General features: G+C 44.3%; 1 protein-coding gene across 2 annotated transcripts; it reads right to left on the bottom strand.

Annotated features, from left to right (window-relative positions):
- Positions 1-6,965: 6,965 nt before the first annotated feature.
- Positions 6,966-12,421, bottom strand: LOC111628349 (E3 ubiquitin-protein ligase SIAH1-like). 2 transcript variants are annotated; one of them, XM_023372127.1, is made up of 3 exons: positions 11,994-12,421; positions 7,198-8,533; positions 6,966-7,140 (listed from the first exon to the last, which is right to left on the bottom strand). In XM_023372127.1, exons 1-3 carry the CDS (start codon positions 12,003-12,005, stop codon positions 7,118-7,120), a joined length of 1,371 nt encoding a protein of 456 aa, XP_023227895.1. In that variant the 5' UTR covers positions 12,006-12,421; the 3' UTR covers positions 6,966-7,117. The 2 variants fall into 2 exon arrangements, with proteins under 2 accessions (XP_023227895.1, XP_023227890.1); XM_023372122.1 differs by having other exon boundaries at positions 6,966-8,533; positions 11,994-12,420.
- Positions 12,422-19,313: the final 6,892 nt, after the last annotated feature.

The raw sequence follows: 19,313 nt of genomic DNA, 5'->3' as shown, positions 1-19,313 counted from the left end.
TTCTTGGACTTTTTTCTTTACTCGGTCTGATTTATTACGCGCGCACTATCGGCGGATTCGCCGATTGGTTCATTTCAACACGCGACTAGTTCGTGTTACCGTAGACGGTAGATACAGTCAATTATCCCCAAAGTGTCGGAAAAATTTTCCCGAATTAAGGAATTTTATCGAAAAATTCCCCGTAATAACGTCGCTATTACGGATACAATTTTAATCATTTCGATACTCGTAAACATGCGCTTTATCAGTTATGGATTTTTACTTAATGATTTAATTTTCTTCTATAATTTGAAAATACGTAAGATACCTAACGTGTAAGCTAGTTAGAAGGAAAAACATACATCGAACTGTATTTTCAGTTTATATTACTTCATTTAAAATCCTAATACGATTGCCAGACGATTCAGTCGATTCATAACAGATGTTACGGACAAAGCGATTAATCGGGTATTATTCGTAATGTCTGGTCATTACGAATAATTACCAAAAAGGGCGCGCGGTGTCATAAATATTGATTAATTTATCAAATTGACCGGTCATTACGAATACTACTATCACCTAGTCGGGCGAAGTGATAATAATACGTTGAGGAATACGTCCGGCATACGCTAGCCAATTGGCACCGACTTGTCGATTGTATCGTGGAATGCGTATCGAGTTTAGTACTGAATTTTAAATTGCGCGACATTTTAATTTCATTAAAAATACAGTCAACCCCCTATAACACTGTTGATTTTTCTGTTTTATATGAACTCCATGTTATACGAGTCACTTAGATTTTACAAATATGTGAGCCATTCACAGCCGGGCACACGTATTTGTAAAATTTAAGTGACTCATACAACATGGAATTCGTACAAAACGGAAAAATCAACAGTATTATAGGGGGGTCGACTTGTACTCCACTTATTTCATTTAGAAATATTTATTTTTTTGTGAATTATTTCAAAGTATTTTAAAAAGAACACGCAATCTTTTAAAACTAAGTACAGTACATATTAACTTTAACTATATTAATTAAGTGGTAAAATTTTACCTACGTGCACCGTCGTGGCGGCGGTCGCGACTGTTTGCGCTGCCGACGGAGGGGAGCCGCCGGCAGGCCGCGTATTGTTTAACGTCACTATATATCGATACATACTAGTTATTGATACGCGGGTTCAAGAACTACCCGTGAATCAATATCTAGTGACGTTAAACAATACGCGGCCCGCTGGCAGCACCCCTCCGGGAGGAATCCGTCAAAAGCGCAAACGGTCTCGACCGCCGCCAAATTCGGTACTAAACGCAACACGCACGCGCAACTCAGATGCGAATGCTGATTGGCTAGCGTATTTTGGACGATCACTCTTCGACGCATTATTATGATTTTGCCCGACTAGCAGTATTCGTAATGACCGGTCAATTTGATAAATTATTGAAATTTATTACAATGCCCGATTTTGTTGGTCATTATTCGTAATGATCGGGCATTACGAATAATGTCCGTATTAATTACTTTGTCCATAACACAGTGGCGTAGCGTAGTGGGGCGGCAAAATTTCGCAATAAATAATAATAACGTCTTGTAAAAATTTGAACCATTCTAATCTATACTCGTGTCGCGCCTACGATAGTGATATCGTCCGGACAGTCCGGGAATCGGCTCGCCGTCCGGGTGAACTAGTAATTTCATCCGAGCATATCCTGCGGAACCTCTTGACCATTTTTGTTTTATTTTTTTGTTTTTTGCTCGTATGTTTCATTCGTATTCGTATACACCACCAATATTCAATAGAGCTACTTTAAACAGGTAGCTGAACTAGCGCGGAATTTTTCGTCGCTTGTTCTGTGATAAAACTGAATTTTAGTCTTTTAAATCGAGATACCTAAATAAGGGGGGGGGCGAAATTTTCCTCGGGCCCGGGCGGCTGACACCCACGATACGCCACTGCCATAACATATACATTATGACAATAATAAACCAAATACAGTACCGTACCGTAATTACGTTCTCGCGCTTTAAATATACAGCGAGAATATGCGAGGACCCAAAAACGGGTTGAAATTAAACATTTATTATTAGAAATTTATTAAAACGAAACTAGAAAAAAAATCGTTTATCGTTAAAAACCGATCAAAGATCGAATTAGTTGTTGTGTCAATCTTTAAACACCAGTATTAAGTACTATTAATAAATAATGTCCAAGTAGACAATTAACAATAATATTAGAATTTAAAAGGACAGTAAGGCTTTTAGAATTACGAATTAGTTGTTCTAGTCATACGAAACCGCGACGAGAGAAAAAAACGTTATCGATGTAAACAGAAGGCAATAATTATAAATGATTAATAATTGTTAACGAACGACGTCCGGTAGAAACGGACCTTTGACGAGTCGCTCGTATACAAATAATTAGAACAGAAATTTTGAAAAGGAGAAAGATTAACGACGAAAAGGGACGTGGCGTCGGGTCGTTAAATTTCAAAAACGTCACAGACGAGACAACAATGGCGGAAAATACGAGCGCGAGTTTCCAAGTTCCATCGACATTTTGCGTCCAGTGTAACGGACGGTGTCGAGTAGATTCTTCGAAGAGGATCTTTCCGGTGGCTCCAACGGGAATCGTCTTTCGCTTACTGTTAGAGACAGACGAGAGACCGATCGGGCAGCGAGAAAAAAAGGGAGGCGGAGCCAATCGGAAGAAAACAAAACAAAGAACGGAGATTGATATAATCCCCGATCTTGGAAGAACAGATTCGCTTTCCGAAAACTGCGCACCCGCGCGCGGTTAGTCGAGGCGAAAAAGCAGTTTTCCGTGCGTGGCGCCCAACCGGTAACCCGCGACTACGGACTCGGACCGACGAATCTCCGCACCCGCCGTTGCCCCGGGGCCTTCCTTCGAGCAACATTAGCGACACCGTCGACAATTCGAACCTCCAATTGTGTAAATAACATTTTCGTTCCTTGGTGTAAGTTTACTTTTACGTTTAAAATAAACGGGTTTTTGTGATATTCTCGTCATCCGCGTCTCCTCCGCCACACCCACACGCCAACGACCCTAGATCGTCCCGACGCGGGATTAACGATCTCCCCCGGAAGTCGGCGAACTTACAAATATAAAAATTCTTAAATTTCCACCGCTTTATTACATCTTGGCAAAGTCTTTGGCTTATAAATACAGACACTTGGATCATATACTTATTTAATTATTTTAGGGAATTATATGAAACTATAAGTCGAATAACTAGTATCGACCGGTAAACCGAGTAATTACTCCGAAGTACAGTACACTTATAAGCATATACATACGTTTTATTTATACAAAACTTTCGTTATAACCAATTTATAACTGTTCATTTAAATTATTTTTAATTTTTTTCTTTGTTTTCGTGTTATTAAAAATGTCGAAGCGATAGTAGATTCCCAGTGTAACGAAATATTTTAAAAGAAATCTTTAGGCATTACGACGCGTTTCGCGTATCCATATAAGTCTATGCGTTTTCCTTTACGAATATTTTGTCCAAAGTTTGCCATATTTTTTGGCAGATTATAGAAATTATAACACCTTACCCAAGTATAAAGTAATTTTTATGTAAAAATAATGAAGAATCGTAGAGATTTTCATTATCAAAATATATGGCAAAAAGTAGTATAAAATACAAAGACTTATGTGATTCCGAATACAAATATTCTTATAAATTTCATTTGTAGTAATTAAATCGATAGTTTAAGTCTCCGGATATTCAATTTTATTTTAAAATACTGTATCATTTTTCTAGCCGTGTCTATTAAACGCATTTTTTGCATACAGTTTAATTAATATTCCGTTATTCATTTATTATTAACTTTATATAGTAACGATGAAAATGAAAATTGCTTTTAATTTTTTACTTTACAATACGTAATAATAATAACTTTATAAAAAGATAGCGATTGCCAAAGTTGCTCCTATACCGGGGGCGAGATAGGCGGGTATATAAATTTGTGCTATTAACGATGTATAAGTCGCGATTCGCTATTAAAATAAAAAATACCAGTCCAAAAACCTATTTAATATTATTACAACGAAATGCGGCTTCAAAGACATATAAATAAATAACTCAATAAATTTAAAAAAATGCAAACAAAAATTAATTACAAAAAAAATCAAACAGATAATAAATGAAAACATCCTAAACCAGTGTAAAAGTCATATAAAAGCGTATTGTTTATTCTCTTATTCTCTACACGTGTCGCAAATAGATTGAACGTACTCATTTTCTACATCCGTACAGTTTATACCAGCCCACAGTTTACGTTTACGGCGCAATCTCCCGAGTAACGCCATATTCTTCGTCGCGATATACGCGATAAGTATTTTTACCCTCATTTTCCGGTTCTTTAGGACTTTTCTGTCTCTTTCTTTTAGTTAACTTCCAATCCGGATTCTCTAAAACCGTTTCCGTTCCGCCAGTTCCGGATTTTTTATTTTTATCCTCGGCTTCTAACGCGGCTTTACGTCGCCAATCTTGCCCCGCTAGTCACGATTTCGAAACATTAAGTACAACCCCGACAACAGGGTACCGAGCCACGCGAATAAGTTGAAGTTTTATCCTTCTAACGGGAAAAATAACTTTGGTTATGGCGGAATTATAACAAAAGCTGCCAATTCTATATAAATGGAAGCAAAATATTATAAGAAATTGAACGAAACAGAAAACTCGCTTGATAATTCAACTACGCTGGTTGGAGAACGATACAAATGCTACACTCGACGAGTCACCAATGAAACTCGACTACCTAACCTATAACCGCAGTCTCCTTTCGTTTTTAAAACAAGGCCATCGACAAACTCGCCCCGCGTGCCGATATAACTTTTGAGTGGTGATTATAGGGCCTATATATTGTACCGCGGGTCTCGTATTTTTACGTTTCTGTAATGCGTGATCGAATACGGCGCGTACCGCGCTGCCGCATTTTAAAAATCAGAAATACACCGCGGTCCTTTCCGCCTTTCGATTTGCCGTCGTCGTTAAGGATTAGGCTGCGACGCCTACAAAACCAAAGAATCTATTTTAAATAGTAACCCGTACATAAAATTATTTCATTTTCTAAAAGAATATAAAACCATCGTCCGTAGCGTATAGGTGCTAAGCAGACGCCTAAAAGAAAACATCCTAAGGAACGCCTTACCCATGACGTCGCTCGTCTATCGGCAGTTTGTGATGACGGGACCTTAAGCCGCATTATTCTTCCAAACAACGTATTAGGGAGATTGTAACCGAAGCTTTTGTGGATACATTTTATCGTCTGTACGTTGGTCTTCCGCCAACAAATGAAAAGAGTACGGCGGAGACTCTCGGTACAGAGAGACGAGACGAACCGGGGAAGACGACGACCGACGGACGTTAATTTAACCGAGATCGGGGTGGACGAAACGCGCGTAGAGATTCTCGTCTCCGTAGACATAGACGGCCAGTTCTTCCATAGACGTTGCGAAGTTGGGTGGCGCGTTGATTGCCAGTCGCGATACTATAGTAGGAGATGCGGCAGAGAGAGAGATTCCTGGCGGATAGCGGACTCGCCGGAAGACGATCACCATCCCCGTCTTTCAAAACCCGGGCTTTTATACGTTTCTCCCGAAATCTCCATCTCTAGTAGGTCCGAATTAGTAGTTTCTCGCATCCCCGTTGGTCCCCCGTCCGTTGCCGTGGGCGCGATTTGTGTTGTCGACCACCCTCTATTATCCCCTCTACCGACCGCTCTCCTCCAGGGTAGGGTAACGCTCCTTCTCCAGCGATTGTCCCGTAAATTAAATCTTACCGCACTCCGCCTTCCCGGTTCCGTTTGCAAGAATAAGTCACCCGTTAATCGACGTTGATTGGACGGCCCGTCTCCCGTCGACCAGCCAAGTCCCGGCCTGGCGGCACTCCCCTTTTTAAAAAATGACGCTTAATCGGGAAGCGGCTTCCGAATTGCCAGTCCGCGCGTTGCTCACTGGGATAACAGTGCCGCCGCGACGTTAAGTAAGAGACGAGAGTCCGAGTCACGTCTTACCGGTTGCACGAACACGTTTTCGAGAAACGGTTACGAGTGATGGATCATTCGAAGCGGTCGAATAAAGTTCATACTCCGACAATTCGAGTCCGGTAAACCGAACGCGTGTTAGTAACCGTACCACAAGTTTCGCATTATAAGAATTGAGTCGTAAACCGAATACGTATCAATGGACATAATTGAGTTGTTACCTATTCTAATCGAGTATAATGAGTAACGTATACCATATATTAATTATATCGAGCATCGACGAGTACCGTACTATTACGGAACGAAAATTGCAAACACGTACGAGCCATTGATAGCGTCGCATTTTCTTTCTCTACGAATTCCGTTTCCCGAAGAAAAATAGTTACGGTAGTGTTTCTCGCGCTTTCCCCCTATCGAAAGACTGACGTCGACGGGCATGAGGTCGGCTGACCCGTCTGTTCCGCCGACATCCTCGCGACTTCCGATCCGAAAGCCAGGTCTCTCTCTGACCCATTTTCGGAAGACCACGCGCTTTCTCGCAGCTCGGGTTTAACTCCCCCGTCCACGCATCTGACACGGCGTTTTCTCTTTCTCTCGAGAACTCTGTCGCACCGTTCCCTGCGGCACTCGCCTTCTTTATACTAGGCCGAACAGCGTCTTGGCCAGAGATTCTGCGCACGTTATATCGGAGAAAGGTAAAGAAACGTCCCTAACCCCAGACCTTACGTGTGGGTTGTGAAATTCCGACGGTTACACCCCATCGTCGGCAGCCACCCCTGCCACCCCGTATTTAGAATGGTTCATTTATTTACTCATTGGAGAAACAGAACCGACGTCGTCTGGCCGCGGTTTCTTTGGAGTAAGACGGAACTTCTTGGACGCTCTTCCAGAAAGTGGACCGAGCGCGCCATCGTCCATTTTCCCCCACAATACATCCGTACGACCACTAGACAAAAAAACACGCGGTTAGTCTAACTTACCAGAAAGAAAACTTTTATTTTAACTTTTCTCAAAAACGTACTTAAACCTACAAATAAGTAGAGCAATATATATACGCATATGTATGGGCGCATCGTGTCCTCTTTTTCGCTTTTTATTTTTATTTTTTTCAGTGGCGACTTTTGGACTTTAGAGTGACGTACTATTCGGAATAAAGGACCCTCGGGACCTTTATTCCGAATAGTACGTCATTCTATCTCCACCCGGAACCTGGTTCTGGCGGATGTCCCGCAAGGCGGCGCCGACGGTCCTCTGAGAGCCCGAAAGATGGAGGCCACGGCCCATCCCGAGCGAGGACTGGAGATTCCTCTCCTCGGACTGGGTCCTCGGAGGTTCTAAACTTTGGTGACGGTATCCGGGGTCCCTTCCTCCCCTGCGGGTCCCGAACAGGTTGAGAGCCCTGAGTTCGGCCCTCACCTCCTCCGGGATAGGCTCCCCCACCGGGAGCAAGACGGAAGTCGGCTGCCCTCGGGCCCTCAGTGACGCGGCCCTTCGTATTATTCTTTTCAAACAGCCTGTTCGTCCCCACTCGAGGTTCGTTTCGGCCAAATCTCCTCCGTTCCCGAGGGGCTCCTCTTCTCGGTGAGGCAGCTGGGCCGGGGATCCGGACTCCGTGGATTGGGCGTCGTCTGCGTCGCTCGTCTCCTCAACCGAGTCGTTTTCCTCTTCCCCTCGGGGCCTTCCCGGGATATTCCATTCCTCTCCGTCGATCGGCTGGACCGACATGGTGACGGACAGCGCCTGGTCGTCAGCCAGCGCCTCCGCCACCCAGGAGATTACGATCATGCAGTCCCCGTGTTGCATGATACTCGGTAGATCTCCCACTACCCATCGGGGTGTGTCTTCAAATGTGTAAGTTTGATTTCTCCCGGCAAGTTCGATTCGGCCGCGGAATCGCCTGGCCTCCCCTTTGGGACCCAGGTATCGGAGAAGCAGGTATATGAAGTGGTAACTTCGCCCTTCCTCCGATTCCTCCTTAATCGCTTGCCCCAGAAAACGGTGATTGCCCCACGCTAGTTGGGCGACCCAAGAGCACTTTCTCGGCAAGTGCCACCCAACCAGGAACATGGTCAGGACCGGGAGGTCTCCTCCTCCGATGTCCGGGTGACGCTCCGACAGGTGGGTCGGGATATCCCGGCATATGCCTTCCCACCAGCATTTCGGATCCAACACCGGGCAGGGGCAAGTCCGGAAGGCACAACTCCTCTCGTGCGTTCTCCGTTCCGTGTTACGGACGATCCTTCGGCACCCCCAATTCCGATACTTACACGGGAAGCCCAGGATCTCCGCCACCCGCTCCAAAGCCAGATTACGGTCCTGGCCCAACACGCCCCGGCAGGAGGGACACCTGTTCGTCCTGTTCTTGCAGCGAGCGCAAAGGATGTGTCCGGCCGCGCATTGAAATATGGGAGGAATAACTCGCTCCCAGCACACCGTACAATCGAAGATGCTGGCCAAGGCATCCACCATGGCCTCCAGGTCCGGTCCGTCCGTTCGGTTCCTACTGGTCGACGGCCTTTGTCTTCTGGTAGCCATCTCGTTAGACTAGAAGAGGTAAAAAAAATGCACTTGCAATGAAAATAATAGCAAAACATTCTTAATTTTAGATAATCGATTATTTTACTTTTCCGAGCCCTCACTTATTACATAATAAATTATATTAATATTCTATCGTTCTTTCTTTGAAAAGGGATACGAAAATGAAGCAAAACATATTTGTAAGCCGAAAACAGGAGATGAAAATCTAAACCAGTGTTTCTTAACGGGGGCGTTTTTCCACGTCGAGGGGGCGATTAGTAACAATTTATATTTTGGGGGCGAAAACAATTTTCTGGGCGAAATAGTAAAACATTAAATTAAGAATAATTAGATATTTTATTGGTTATATCGTACAATAATTAAACAAATAACATTATACTAGTCATTAGTCTATTGGATGCGGTACGCATTTGGCGTTAGCCTCGTCCCTCGGCATGGGAATTTTGTAGCCAAGGGGGCGTTACTACGTAACGGTTTTATCGAAGGGGGCGATACTACGTTGAAGGGGGTGACGTTTCGTTAGAGGTTGAGAAACATTGATTTACATTATACACAATTTAAAATTAATTTTATAAAGGAAGTTTGGAGTTCTAAATAAAACTATGTACTGTACAGTAGGTTTCTAAGTACTGTACAGCAGCGGTCCCCAACCTTTTTATCGCCGCGGACCGGTCAACGTTTGATATTTTACCGCGGCCCACTGAGGGGGGACGTTGATTGTTTATATTTTAGATTGATTTAATTTAATAATTTTAATTTAATTGTATTTAAACATGCCTTCAAAATAAAATATAGTTACACAAAAAAATAAACGTTAAATCAATGAGAACCCTGAGCTTGTTTCTTTGCAACAAGATGGTTCCATCTGGGGGTAATAGGAGACGATGACACCCGAAGTGTGTTTCTTATGTCCAGTTTATTCCGTTGTTCCGTCGTCCATTAAAAGTCGCACAAACCCGAGAGAAATATACCATAGTAAATAAAATGGAAATACCAGTAATTTAATGTTCCTTGGGCGGCCCGGTACCATTTGATCCACGGACCGGTACCGGTCCGCGGCCCGGGGGTTGGGGACCACTGCTGTACAGTACAGTACATACTACAAAGGTTCCGCGACAAACTATAGGATATCTATATTCTATCCTAATATTTTTGCATTTTTCTTTTTCCCGCGGTCCGTATAACGTACTGTACGTACCGTACAGTACGGTAGCGAGTTTGGTCAAACGGGCTGTAGACGGGTCCGAGTAGCGAAACTTTAATTATAACCACCCCGTATAATAAATATTTTTTATTAATAAAAATTTAAGATTTGTTTTAGTTTTTCGCCTTATTTACTTTCGTTTTATTTATTGTTTTATATTTTTTGCCCGCTCTATTTCTGGCGGGAGAGGGAGGGGACCCGGAAAGAAGAAAAGGTCTAGGGCCCCGACGGCGCTCGACGTGGCCTAATCCCCGACAATGGCGGCGGTAACGGGCTACGTCGTCGTTCTCGTCGGGCAGTATACTTAGTTTCTTGGTATTTTCGCGCCCGAGTGTGGCGAAATAATTTTAAGATATATTCTACCGTTATTTTAGGGACTACCGAGCTATCCCAAATATCGCTTCGTCGAAGAATTAACGCGTCCGATCCGCGTCTAAATAATAATTCGCCTCCGCGTTGGCGCTTACTTCCGGCCAGGAGGCGCCACTTAACCGGTGGCGTAGCGTAGCGGAGGCGGCAAAATTTGGCAATAAATAATAAAAATCCCAACCATTTTATCCCGCAGTCTGGTCGTACCTACGATTCGGACCGATGGAAACGAGGGCGGAATAGTCCAGTCGAACCGGTAATTTTAGCCGCGTCGTCTTTGCTCGTACCATTCATTTGTTTTCGTATACGCTTCCAATATTGGACGCAGCTATTTTAGACAGCGAGGAAATTTTCATTACTCGTTCTTTTGCTACGAAATATCCAATGGATTTGGCGGGTGCGCGTCCTGGTTACAACCAGCCTGGGCCAGTAATGGCTTTCGTTTCCTTTTCCGCTTGGAAAAATGTGCCTATCTTTATTCCCCTATTTAATTTAACCGGTGGCCCGTTCGTATTCGTTATTCTAACGGCTATATTCTCGCGTCTTTCGGTGGTTATTAACGCACGAATAAACCGGTCGGCGAAGGTAAAGGTTCGACCGCGCCCACTGGTCCGTATCTACTTCCGCCCACTCGTCCTTCTAGAATTACTTCCCATCCAGGAGGCGCGACGCCATCGTTCGAGAGCGCCACGTCACTTCCCGGAGAGGTAGTATTTCCTGGCCGTTGGTTTTCGTTACGTTTCGTTTTACGCATTCCCGATAATTGTTTGGTTTACCCGTCCATCCTCCGTTTATTATTACCGCTATATCGGGAATTATTTAATCGCGCCGCCTGGTTCTCCCAAGCTTTCGTTGGCTACAAGTATACCGTATTCTCGTCAATTCCGCTTCCGATCCGTTCCGGGCAATTATACGGCGGGGACCCGCCATTGGGGGCCGTTCGTCGTCGGACTTCCTTCTTCGTAAACGGCGGAGGGACGACGTTACCTCCGTACCGCGGGGTTAACGGTCCCGCCCGACATCTATTCTCCACGCGAGACGGAGGCGGACAACTTTTTCTCTCTTCGCTTCTCTCGTTGGTCGGAGACTTCGCCTCCATCCGATACGGACGACTGGACGCTACTCGCGCCCTACAATCCCATTAGCCAACGTTCCTAATATTTCGAGAGAAAACGCTTCCATTTTAAAAAAATTTTCTTACATCAATTACCGAACTACGGAATACGACGTTAATCTTACTTCCATACTTAAGAAGCAATTAGGCGGTGATATCCCAGTAGGCGCGCTTTTCTACCTTAGGTTATTAAAACTTTTATTCGTTAAGAGACAAACTGACTTTATAATCCGCAAAAATGTTATAAAACAAAACAAAAAAATCTTGGTGGAAACTACGCGCTCTCCTGGCCGCCTCGTCTACGATTACGCGCTCCGCATTTTCGAAAATTTTACAATCTCCTCGATTAAAATTCCGTACCGCGTTGCGCGCGCATATGACCCGAACGTGTATAATCGACCGAATAGAACGGTGACGTCGACCACGAAGACCAGATCGCCGCCGCTGACCAGAGACGAATTTCGTCCGTCGCTTCGACCTCATTCGTCGGCCAAAGAAGAGACGAGAGATAAGTGACCGGAATACGGCCCTAATTGCCCAGAAATTTCATTTATTGTCGCTCGGCCGTCGGACTCCTCCGTCTCTCCTACGCTGGAAACCGGGTGGCGCGTTTTTTCCCGTTAACCGTTCTATCGTCTCTTCCCTAATACAGATCCGTAGCGCTTCCGGGATGGCGCCTTGGTTTAAGCTACGCGAGAAATAAACGCCGAGCCAGGTACGGAAGAAATCCCAGAAAGTCCGTATCGTTCCCCAAAAGCCGAAAAAGCCGCGATACTTACCTGGACGTCCATCGTCCGATCCTACTAAGTCAATTTACCAGCAAAATTTCGATGCGGGCTCCCTCTAGGTCTTGGGCCGGACCGCCAAATTGCGAAAATTCCACTTTCCCACACCGGGGATAAACGGACGTCGGGATTTACGGGATGCGCGGACGGACGGAATCGAGGCGAATAAAACGTCTTACGTTCGACGAAACGTCCGGTCGACGGTGGGAGCCGATGGCTGGTAGAGACGAGTGTCGGAAGCCCGGCCAACGAAAGTGTGGAAAAAAATAGTCCGAAGCGGAATGGCCAAATCAGGGACCAACAGTTCGTACGTAGAATCCGGGCCGCCCCGTCTCTTCGCTAGTAACAATTTTCCTTACGGCGGTGACGGCCGTCCGCCGTAAGGAAAATTGCCTTATTCGCGCCGTTTCCATTTTTTGCCGCCGCCAAAGATTTTGGCGCTAGTTATCGGTGGGAAACGAATTTGTACTTTTGCGCGCAGTTATATCTATTATATGAAATTGCGACGATTACGTATATTTATACTTATTGGCCAGTTACGTACGGTCGACGGGACTTTCCCTTCTACGGCGGCTCGGTATATAGATATAAATGCATTCGTCGCGTACTTCAAATAGTAAAGGCGCGTTACGTCAGAAAATTGTTGCGCGTCTTTCTGCGCCTCGCACGCCGGATGTAAAACTCGATCCGAAGGATTAAAAGTTACGTTTCTCGAAATCCCGTCGAACCAACGACCGCGACGAGGAAATAAAAAAGGATCGACGAGGCTACGGAGTAGAGGGTGGGTTGCTCCTAGCCCGCATTTTGTGGAAAGCGATTATACTAGCCGAGCCTTCGAGTGGCCTCGGTACAACACCGAAGGCCGGCCGGATAATTGGCCACGCCAGACGGAGAAAAGATGGCGTCCGTCCTCGAGATCGGGGGGTTAGAGAATTCTTCCCCGGATTTCTCGCTTTCCGATTGGTCGGGCGGATAACGGATGGTTTCGGGTGGCCGAGGATCAAATTCGGCACCGCGATGGAGGAAAGATAATCAAACTTTGAAACTCGTACTCGTATCTTATTATTGTTTATAACCAATTGTTTACGATCTGGTAATTGCCAAACAATCTCCGCGCCGTATCTCCTTTTTTGCAGTTTTTCTTTTCTCTCGATTAAAAACTATTTATTCTTTCGAGTTTTAATTTACGGTCTTCTTTTAGTTTTTACCAGCGTTAGAATCGAAGCTCGATCCCTCTATTTGATACTTCTATTAAATTTTTAACGCGCGAGCTCGAGTATCGCTCGGGCCTGGCGCGCTCGACCAATAATAGGCTAATGGTAATTTTTTAAAACTTAGTCGGCTCTCGGCGGAATTCGATCCCGTTACGCGGGAAGGGGTAGGAGGGATTCTGAAAAGGAAGGAAATAAAGCCACTCGAAAGTTTCGTAGGATTCGTTCCTATCGAAAAATCTACGAGTCTGGAATTACGTAACGTTCTCTTAAACCCAGGTAAATAAAATGGGGTTACTCGTACTGTACAAAATATCGGAGGACGAGGCTACGACAACGGGTCTAATACGAAGGGCGTTCGCGCTGGACTCGGAACCGGGGTAAAAAAAAATAAACCCTAGAGCCTTTTACGCGCCGCGCGGTAGCCATTGGTTAAATCTTGCGCAGAACGATACGGCAAAATCCTGACTAGAAGCCGTAAATTTCTTTAGTGTAGTTCAAAAGATTGATGTATTTTTGCGCGATAAACTTTGCCAAGGTCTATTCTTTCGAAACGCGTAGATGGTGTGACCGAAGGGTCGACGGCGGATGGGCCACCACGACGCAGTTATCGCTCCACGCCAGCGATAGCGTACGTAAGCGGTCGGACTCGAGATTGACCATGTCCGAGAGACGGCGTGTCCGGAAGAACGCGCTCGACTTCCGATTTAACGTAAACAAAATACCCGTTTATTTACACATCTATATATATAAAATTGCTTGTCCTGACTGACTCATTCACTGATTCATCATCGTCCAGAGCAAACCGCTGAACCTAAAGAGGTGAAATTTAGTACACAGTTAGGGTACGTCGTAAAAACGCGCACTAAGAAAGGATTTTTCGAAATTCCCCCGCGGTGGGAGAGGGAGAGGATTAAGTCTTAACGGCTTCTACTGTACTATTTTACATGCGATTTTCTGTTTTTATCTGCGTTTTAGTAGGGTATACCATGGGAATGCGCACTAAGAAGGGATTTTTCGAAATTCTCCGCGGGGGGAGAGACGGAGGATTAAGTCTTAACCAAAAGAACGGCTTCTACTGTACTATTTTAGATGCGATTTTTTGTTACGTTTCATCTTCATTAAGTACTTAAGTGTGTTAAATTAATAACATTTCAGACATTGCTATAAATATTTTTATATATTTCGATTTTTTAACCAAATGTTCGAACCTTTTTAAATTATAGAACGATTGTAAACGTTCCAGAAAATTGATAAAATTCAAAATAGTTTGTTTGATTCTCGGCAATTCTCGTCATTCTCGGCGGTATGCGCTATATAACAATTACTATGGTTGTTGAAATACTGAATATAAATGGGGTTTGCTTGCAAAACCTCCGCGGGCCAAGTGGCGGGTAACAGCTAGTATACACATAGGATAATACATAGCATTTCCGTTATAGTTTCTATATAGCGTAACATAATTGATAAGGCTTATATATCGTAAAAGGTACCAACTATCGATGTTTCCTCTAAGCTGCGCGGTCGCGCACTGCTCAAATTGTTGCCGCGCAGGCGAGCGTGCACACCTATTTGAATTGTTGTTTATTTATTTCTCACTCTGTCCGCAACATGATTATTGTTGCGTATATTTCGATTAAATACATTAAATCATTGACAAAAGATAATATTTCGTATAAAAGTATGTTTTAAAATGAATTTTAATCTCTACAATTAATTGTTTTAATTTTTTTAGAAAAACATAAGATTTTATATATATATGCTCAGAAATTTGTTTTTGCTCAGAGAAGTATATTTTCCGCTCATCGACAAAAAAAAAAAATTAGAGGGAACATTGCCAACTATCGTAACGGGTCCCTAGCCGAGAGAGAGAGAGAGTTTACATTTACGCGCGCGATGCTAAATACCTCCCTCGATCGATGTCGGGATGTCGTAGATCGTCTCGACGAACGGGTGGCGAGATTTCCTCTCAGTCGAGGATACCAGTTACCACTTATTTTATTGTAATATGTCACCAGACATATATCAGTTCGAGGATATATTCAGTCGAGGATACTAAGATTCTCGGACGGTGCAGTTCGAATGTCCGGTAAGTACGGTATAAGCGAGTACTGTACAGTCTGGCCAACGGAAGGGATCGGCGGGGGGGCACGGCTGCTATACACTTTCGTGCCCATCTTTGTAAATGTTAAGTTTTTCGACCAATAGATGAATTTCTGTAGCCAAGTTCCCGGCGACACATTCGGAAGATGTGTCACCTGTGAAAGGAAGCAAATCCCGAAAAAGATACGATTACATCCTTCCATTTTTTATTAAGTGTTGGGAAATTTTTTTAATATAATATCGGAAATTTAAGCGTTATTCTTTTAAAAAATAATATAAAATTTCCATCTAGTCCGGGCTCTGACAATGGTTTAACATTAAAACTACTAAGTGACACGAGATGAGAGAGTCGAATAGAAGCAATAAAACCACTAAAGTATTGAATATTTATGACGCATTATACGAAGCTACAAATTTCGAACCGAATTAATCCTAGAGTGAATATGCCTCTTACGAGATAGCGAGGTTTTGGCCAAACTATTAACGGCAACTATTTGGCTCTAGTGTCTTCAGAAGCGTCTCGGCAACAGCTCCAAACGTGTGTCAGCGCGCGCTGGCCAGACGCGCTGTTAGAACGTGGGTGTGCAGATTTTCACCCAAGAACAAACCAAATTTTTTGACATTAAATGTTCACGAGGTATGTAACGACGTTATTATTACGCTAAATTATTTTAATTTACATTCATTGTATCAATTATACGGTCAATTTCACGATATTAGTACGGTACTATTGTTTTCTTTGTCAGCAAAAAAGTAGGCAGCCGTTTTGCAAAATTTGAATGTGTTCTCGATATGAGACACACGGGGGTTCCTAAAGTGAGATATCTCATTTCATACGTGAGGTGAAAGTATACGTATTAGTTTAAGTTCTTTTTTTTACATATTTTAGATGGCCCCAATTAAAAGGAAAACCTGGGATCACCGTGCCGCGATACGAGCCGTGGATGCGGTACGGAGCAATCAAATGGGTTATTTAAAGGCATCAAAACAATTCGGTGTTTCTAAGGGTACCCTAGAAAGGCCGGATGGCCGAGCGGTCCAGGTGGCAGCCTGTCGAATCCGGACGGGTCAAGAAATCCCCAGGAATTTTTCGGGGGGTGGTCCGTTCGGATACGTCGGGCCTCGTCCCTCACCACCCGGTCGCCCCATTGTGGGCCCGGCCAAACCCATAATTGGCCCGCTATAAGAGGCCCTCCTAATGCCCGCAGGGCGGAAAGAGTATAAAAAAAATTACCCGCTCCAGAAAAATCGTCCGAGAGGGCGGAAAACGACTGGCGGGAACAAACGAAAAGCGCCAATCAGGACGGAAATCGAAATCTCGTACCACGCTTGTAAGCTTACACTTTGCGATGCTTAGGCACTGCCGGGAAGTCCAACCAGCCAGACTAGCGATCTCGTCCAAGGTCCGGAAGAAGTCTGTCACTCCCCAGAGAATCCGGGTAACATCCTTACGAAGGCCGAAGCCGATCCCCCGAAACCGCTCGCTCTACGAGAGAGCGACTGGGTGTCCGACTCTGCGTCCATTGGTCCAGCCCCACTTACTTTTCCCAAAGGATATATAAACGAGTTTTTGTCGGGTTCTCGAACAAAATTTTGATTGGGACCGCGAGTGATCGCTTAGATCGCACTTTTCTATAGTAAGTCGCTACCCCACCATGGTCTGTCTTACGACGAAAGAGAAATATTCGCTCTTCCCGCGATCTGTCAGGATGACGCGATTTAAAATCGTATGGGAGTAGTTGAACCGAACACAGAGCTTCACACTGACACGGATTGACAGCGATACTCGCGTTTAATGAAACAATAAGATATGCTTACAAAAGAGTACAGCGGAGACTGTCGTACGGAAAGATGAATCGGTGAAGATGACAGACAGCCGTTGACCAAGATCGCAATGGACAAACGCACCTACCCCCTATTTCACCAACAGACGATTAGGCAAATCGCAGGATTAACAACTATCACTAATACAGGATTACTGATTTTGCGTTTCACTATTCTAAGATTAGACGTAATCTGGCATTAGTAACTAATCCACCAAATTCGGGCGATTAGTGTACTAATCTCGGCAAACNGAAAATTTTTTAGTAACGCTGGTGTCGAGATTATCGGATTCACTAATCCTGTTCTTAATATCTCGGGATTTACTAATCCTTCGCTAAAATTTGTTGGTGAAATCCTCGCGTCAGTAATCTCGGTATTAGTCTAATCGCTGGATTTACAAATACCACGATTAGGCAATGTTGGTGAAATACCCTGCTAGAGATGCCGATAGGTCCCCGTAGACACGGGTGGCGAGTTCTTCGACAAACGTTGCGAAGTTGGTTCGCGCGTCGATCGCAAGTTGCAGTAATGCCGGAGAGAGAAAGATTCCTGGGCAGATAGCGAATTCGCCGGAAGACGATCTTTCGATGACTATCACCACCCCCGTCTTTGAAAAACTCGGGCTTTTATACGTTTTCTCCCGAAATCTCCATCTCTAGTTGTCGGAATTAGTGGTCACCCCCATCCCCATCGGTCTTCCATCTGTTTCCGGGATGGCGATTCGGGTGGCGGGGGTGTCGATTACTCTTTATTACCCCCTATGCTGACCGCTCTCCTCTAGGGTAGGGTAACGCTCCTTCTCGAGCGATTGTCCCGTAAATTATCGACAATGTGTTTTTCTTCTGTCCAGAAAGGACGCAGCTGTGTGCGCGCGATCCCGGCCGCATCCCCCTCCGAGAAAGCGTTGGCTTTTTTCGCTTTGAACTCGGTGTTGGGTGACCGCAAAACTCTAATTGCTGTCACTCCTTTACCCCCCCCCCCGTGATCTACGACTGGGAATGTGACAATTAAATCTTATGGCATACTATTTCTCCGCGTCCCCGGTTCTGTTTGCAAGAATAAGTCATCCGTTTATTTACGTTGGTTAGACGGACCGTCTCCCGTCCACGGGCGAGATCCCGGCCTGGCAACGATCAGAAAGGGAAGACTAGCGTTGCCCGATTTGGCCATTTTTGCGCCAAATTGGGCTACTTTTTTCAGTTTGGCGTTAAAAAAAGCATTTGGCGCACTGGCTACTTTTTGGGCTACAAAAATTTGGTTCGGCTACATTTTGGGCTGGTTACACAAATTATTTCATCCTTTGTTTTGCGCCTAGAACGGTAATACCTGTGCGCTGTCTACTCGTTTTGTTTTTATATATAGTACACGTATTAGCAGACCCCGCCACGCGTTATTGTGGCTCAAAATGTATCTATTATAAATGTATAACACTTACCCGTTGGGGGAATTTTTCGAAAAATCCCTTCTTAGCAGGGGCGCCGTTAGCTGTTTGAACGCCCGTGTGCAATACCGATTATGCCGCCCCCTGTTTAAAACTAGTTGAGAGTCTTTCCTCGTAACATTATCAATTACATCTTTTATAGCTGGTATTATAATCTCTTCACCAATAGTACTGTATACGGTTTGCCTTTCTTTGCAATATTAAGAGAGATGCTGTAGTCTTTCGTCCTCCTTCTCTATCAACACTAGCGGATGACTTCAAATACAGGTAACACCCGTATAACGCGGCACTTCTATAGCACGGATTCACTCTAACACGGTTTGTGAATTGGGTAAAACCCTGGTACAACATAAAATGTAATAAAGGGTGCGTTCTTTTATACCTCCGCGTAACTCCGCGCGAGCATTCTAGTTGCTTTCGTGGCTACTTGGAATGCTCTTTCAACAAATAATTCATTTAATGGTTAAATTTTACAATTGGGACCCTTTTTTGCCTCTAAAAGCTCATTTTAGAATTCTAAAATGCGGGCGCCGCCATCTTTCTTTTACCTTCGTTCCTAAATGTCTACAAACAGCGACGCACTCCCGTTGCGGTGCGACCGCTATTAACGAACGCACCCACAAACTGTTACCAGTTGACCATGTTCGTGCTGAGATCATCATATAAAATGAATAATCCTATGGTAAAATATTTACTTAAATAAGTATTTTACCTATGAAAAAAATGAATAATAAA

This window comes from Centruroides sculpturatus, unplaced genomic scaffold (genome assembly GCF_000671375.1).
Source record: "Centruroides sculpturatus isolate CEXI.00-Female unplaced genomic scaffold, Cexi_2.0 scaffold65, whole genome shotgun sequence".
Taxonomy (NCBI): domain Eukaryota; kingdom Metazoa; phylum Arthropoda; class Arachnida; order Scorpiones; family Buthidae; genus Centruroides; species Centruroides sculpturatus.
Note: the sequence above shows the minus strand (reverse complement) of the source record. Positions and strands in the feature narration are given on the sequence as shown.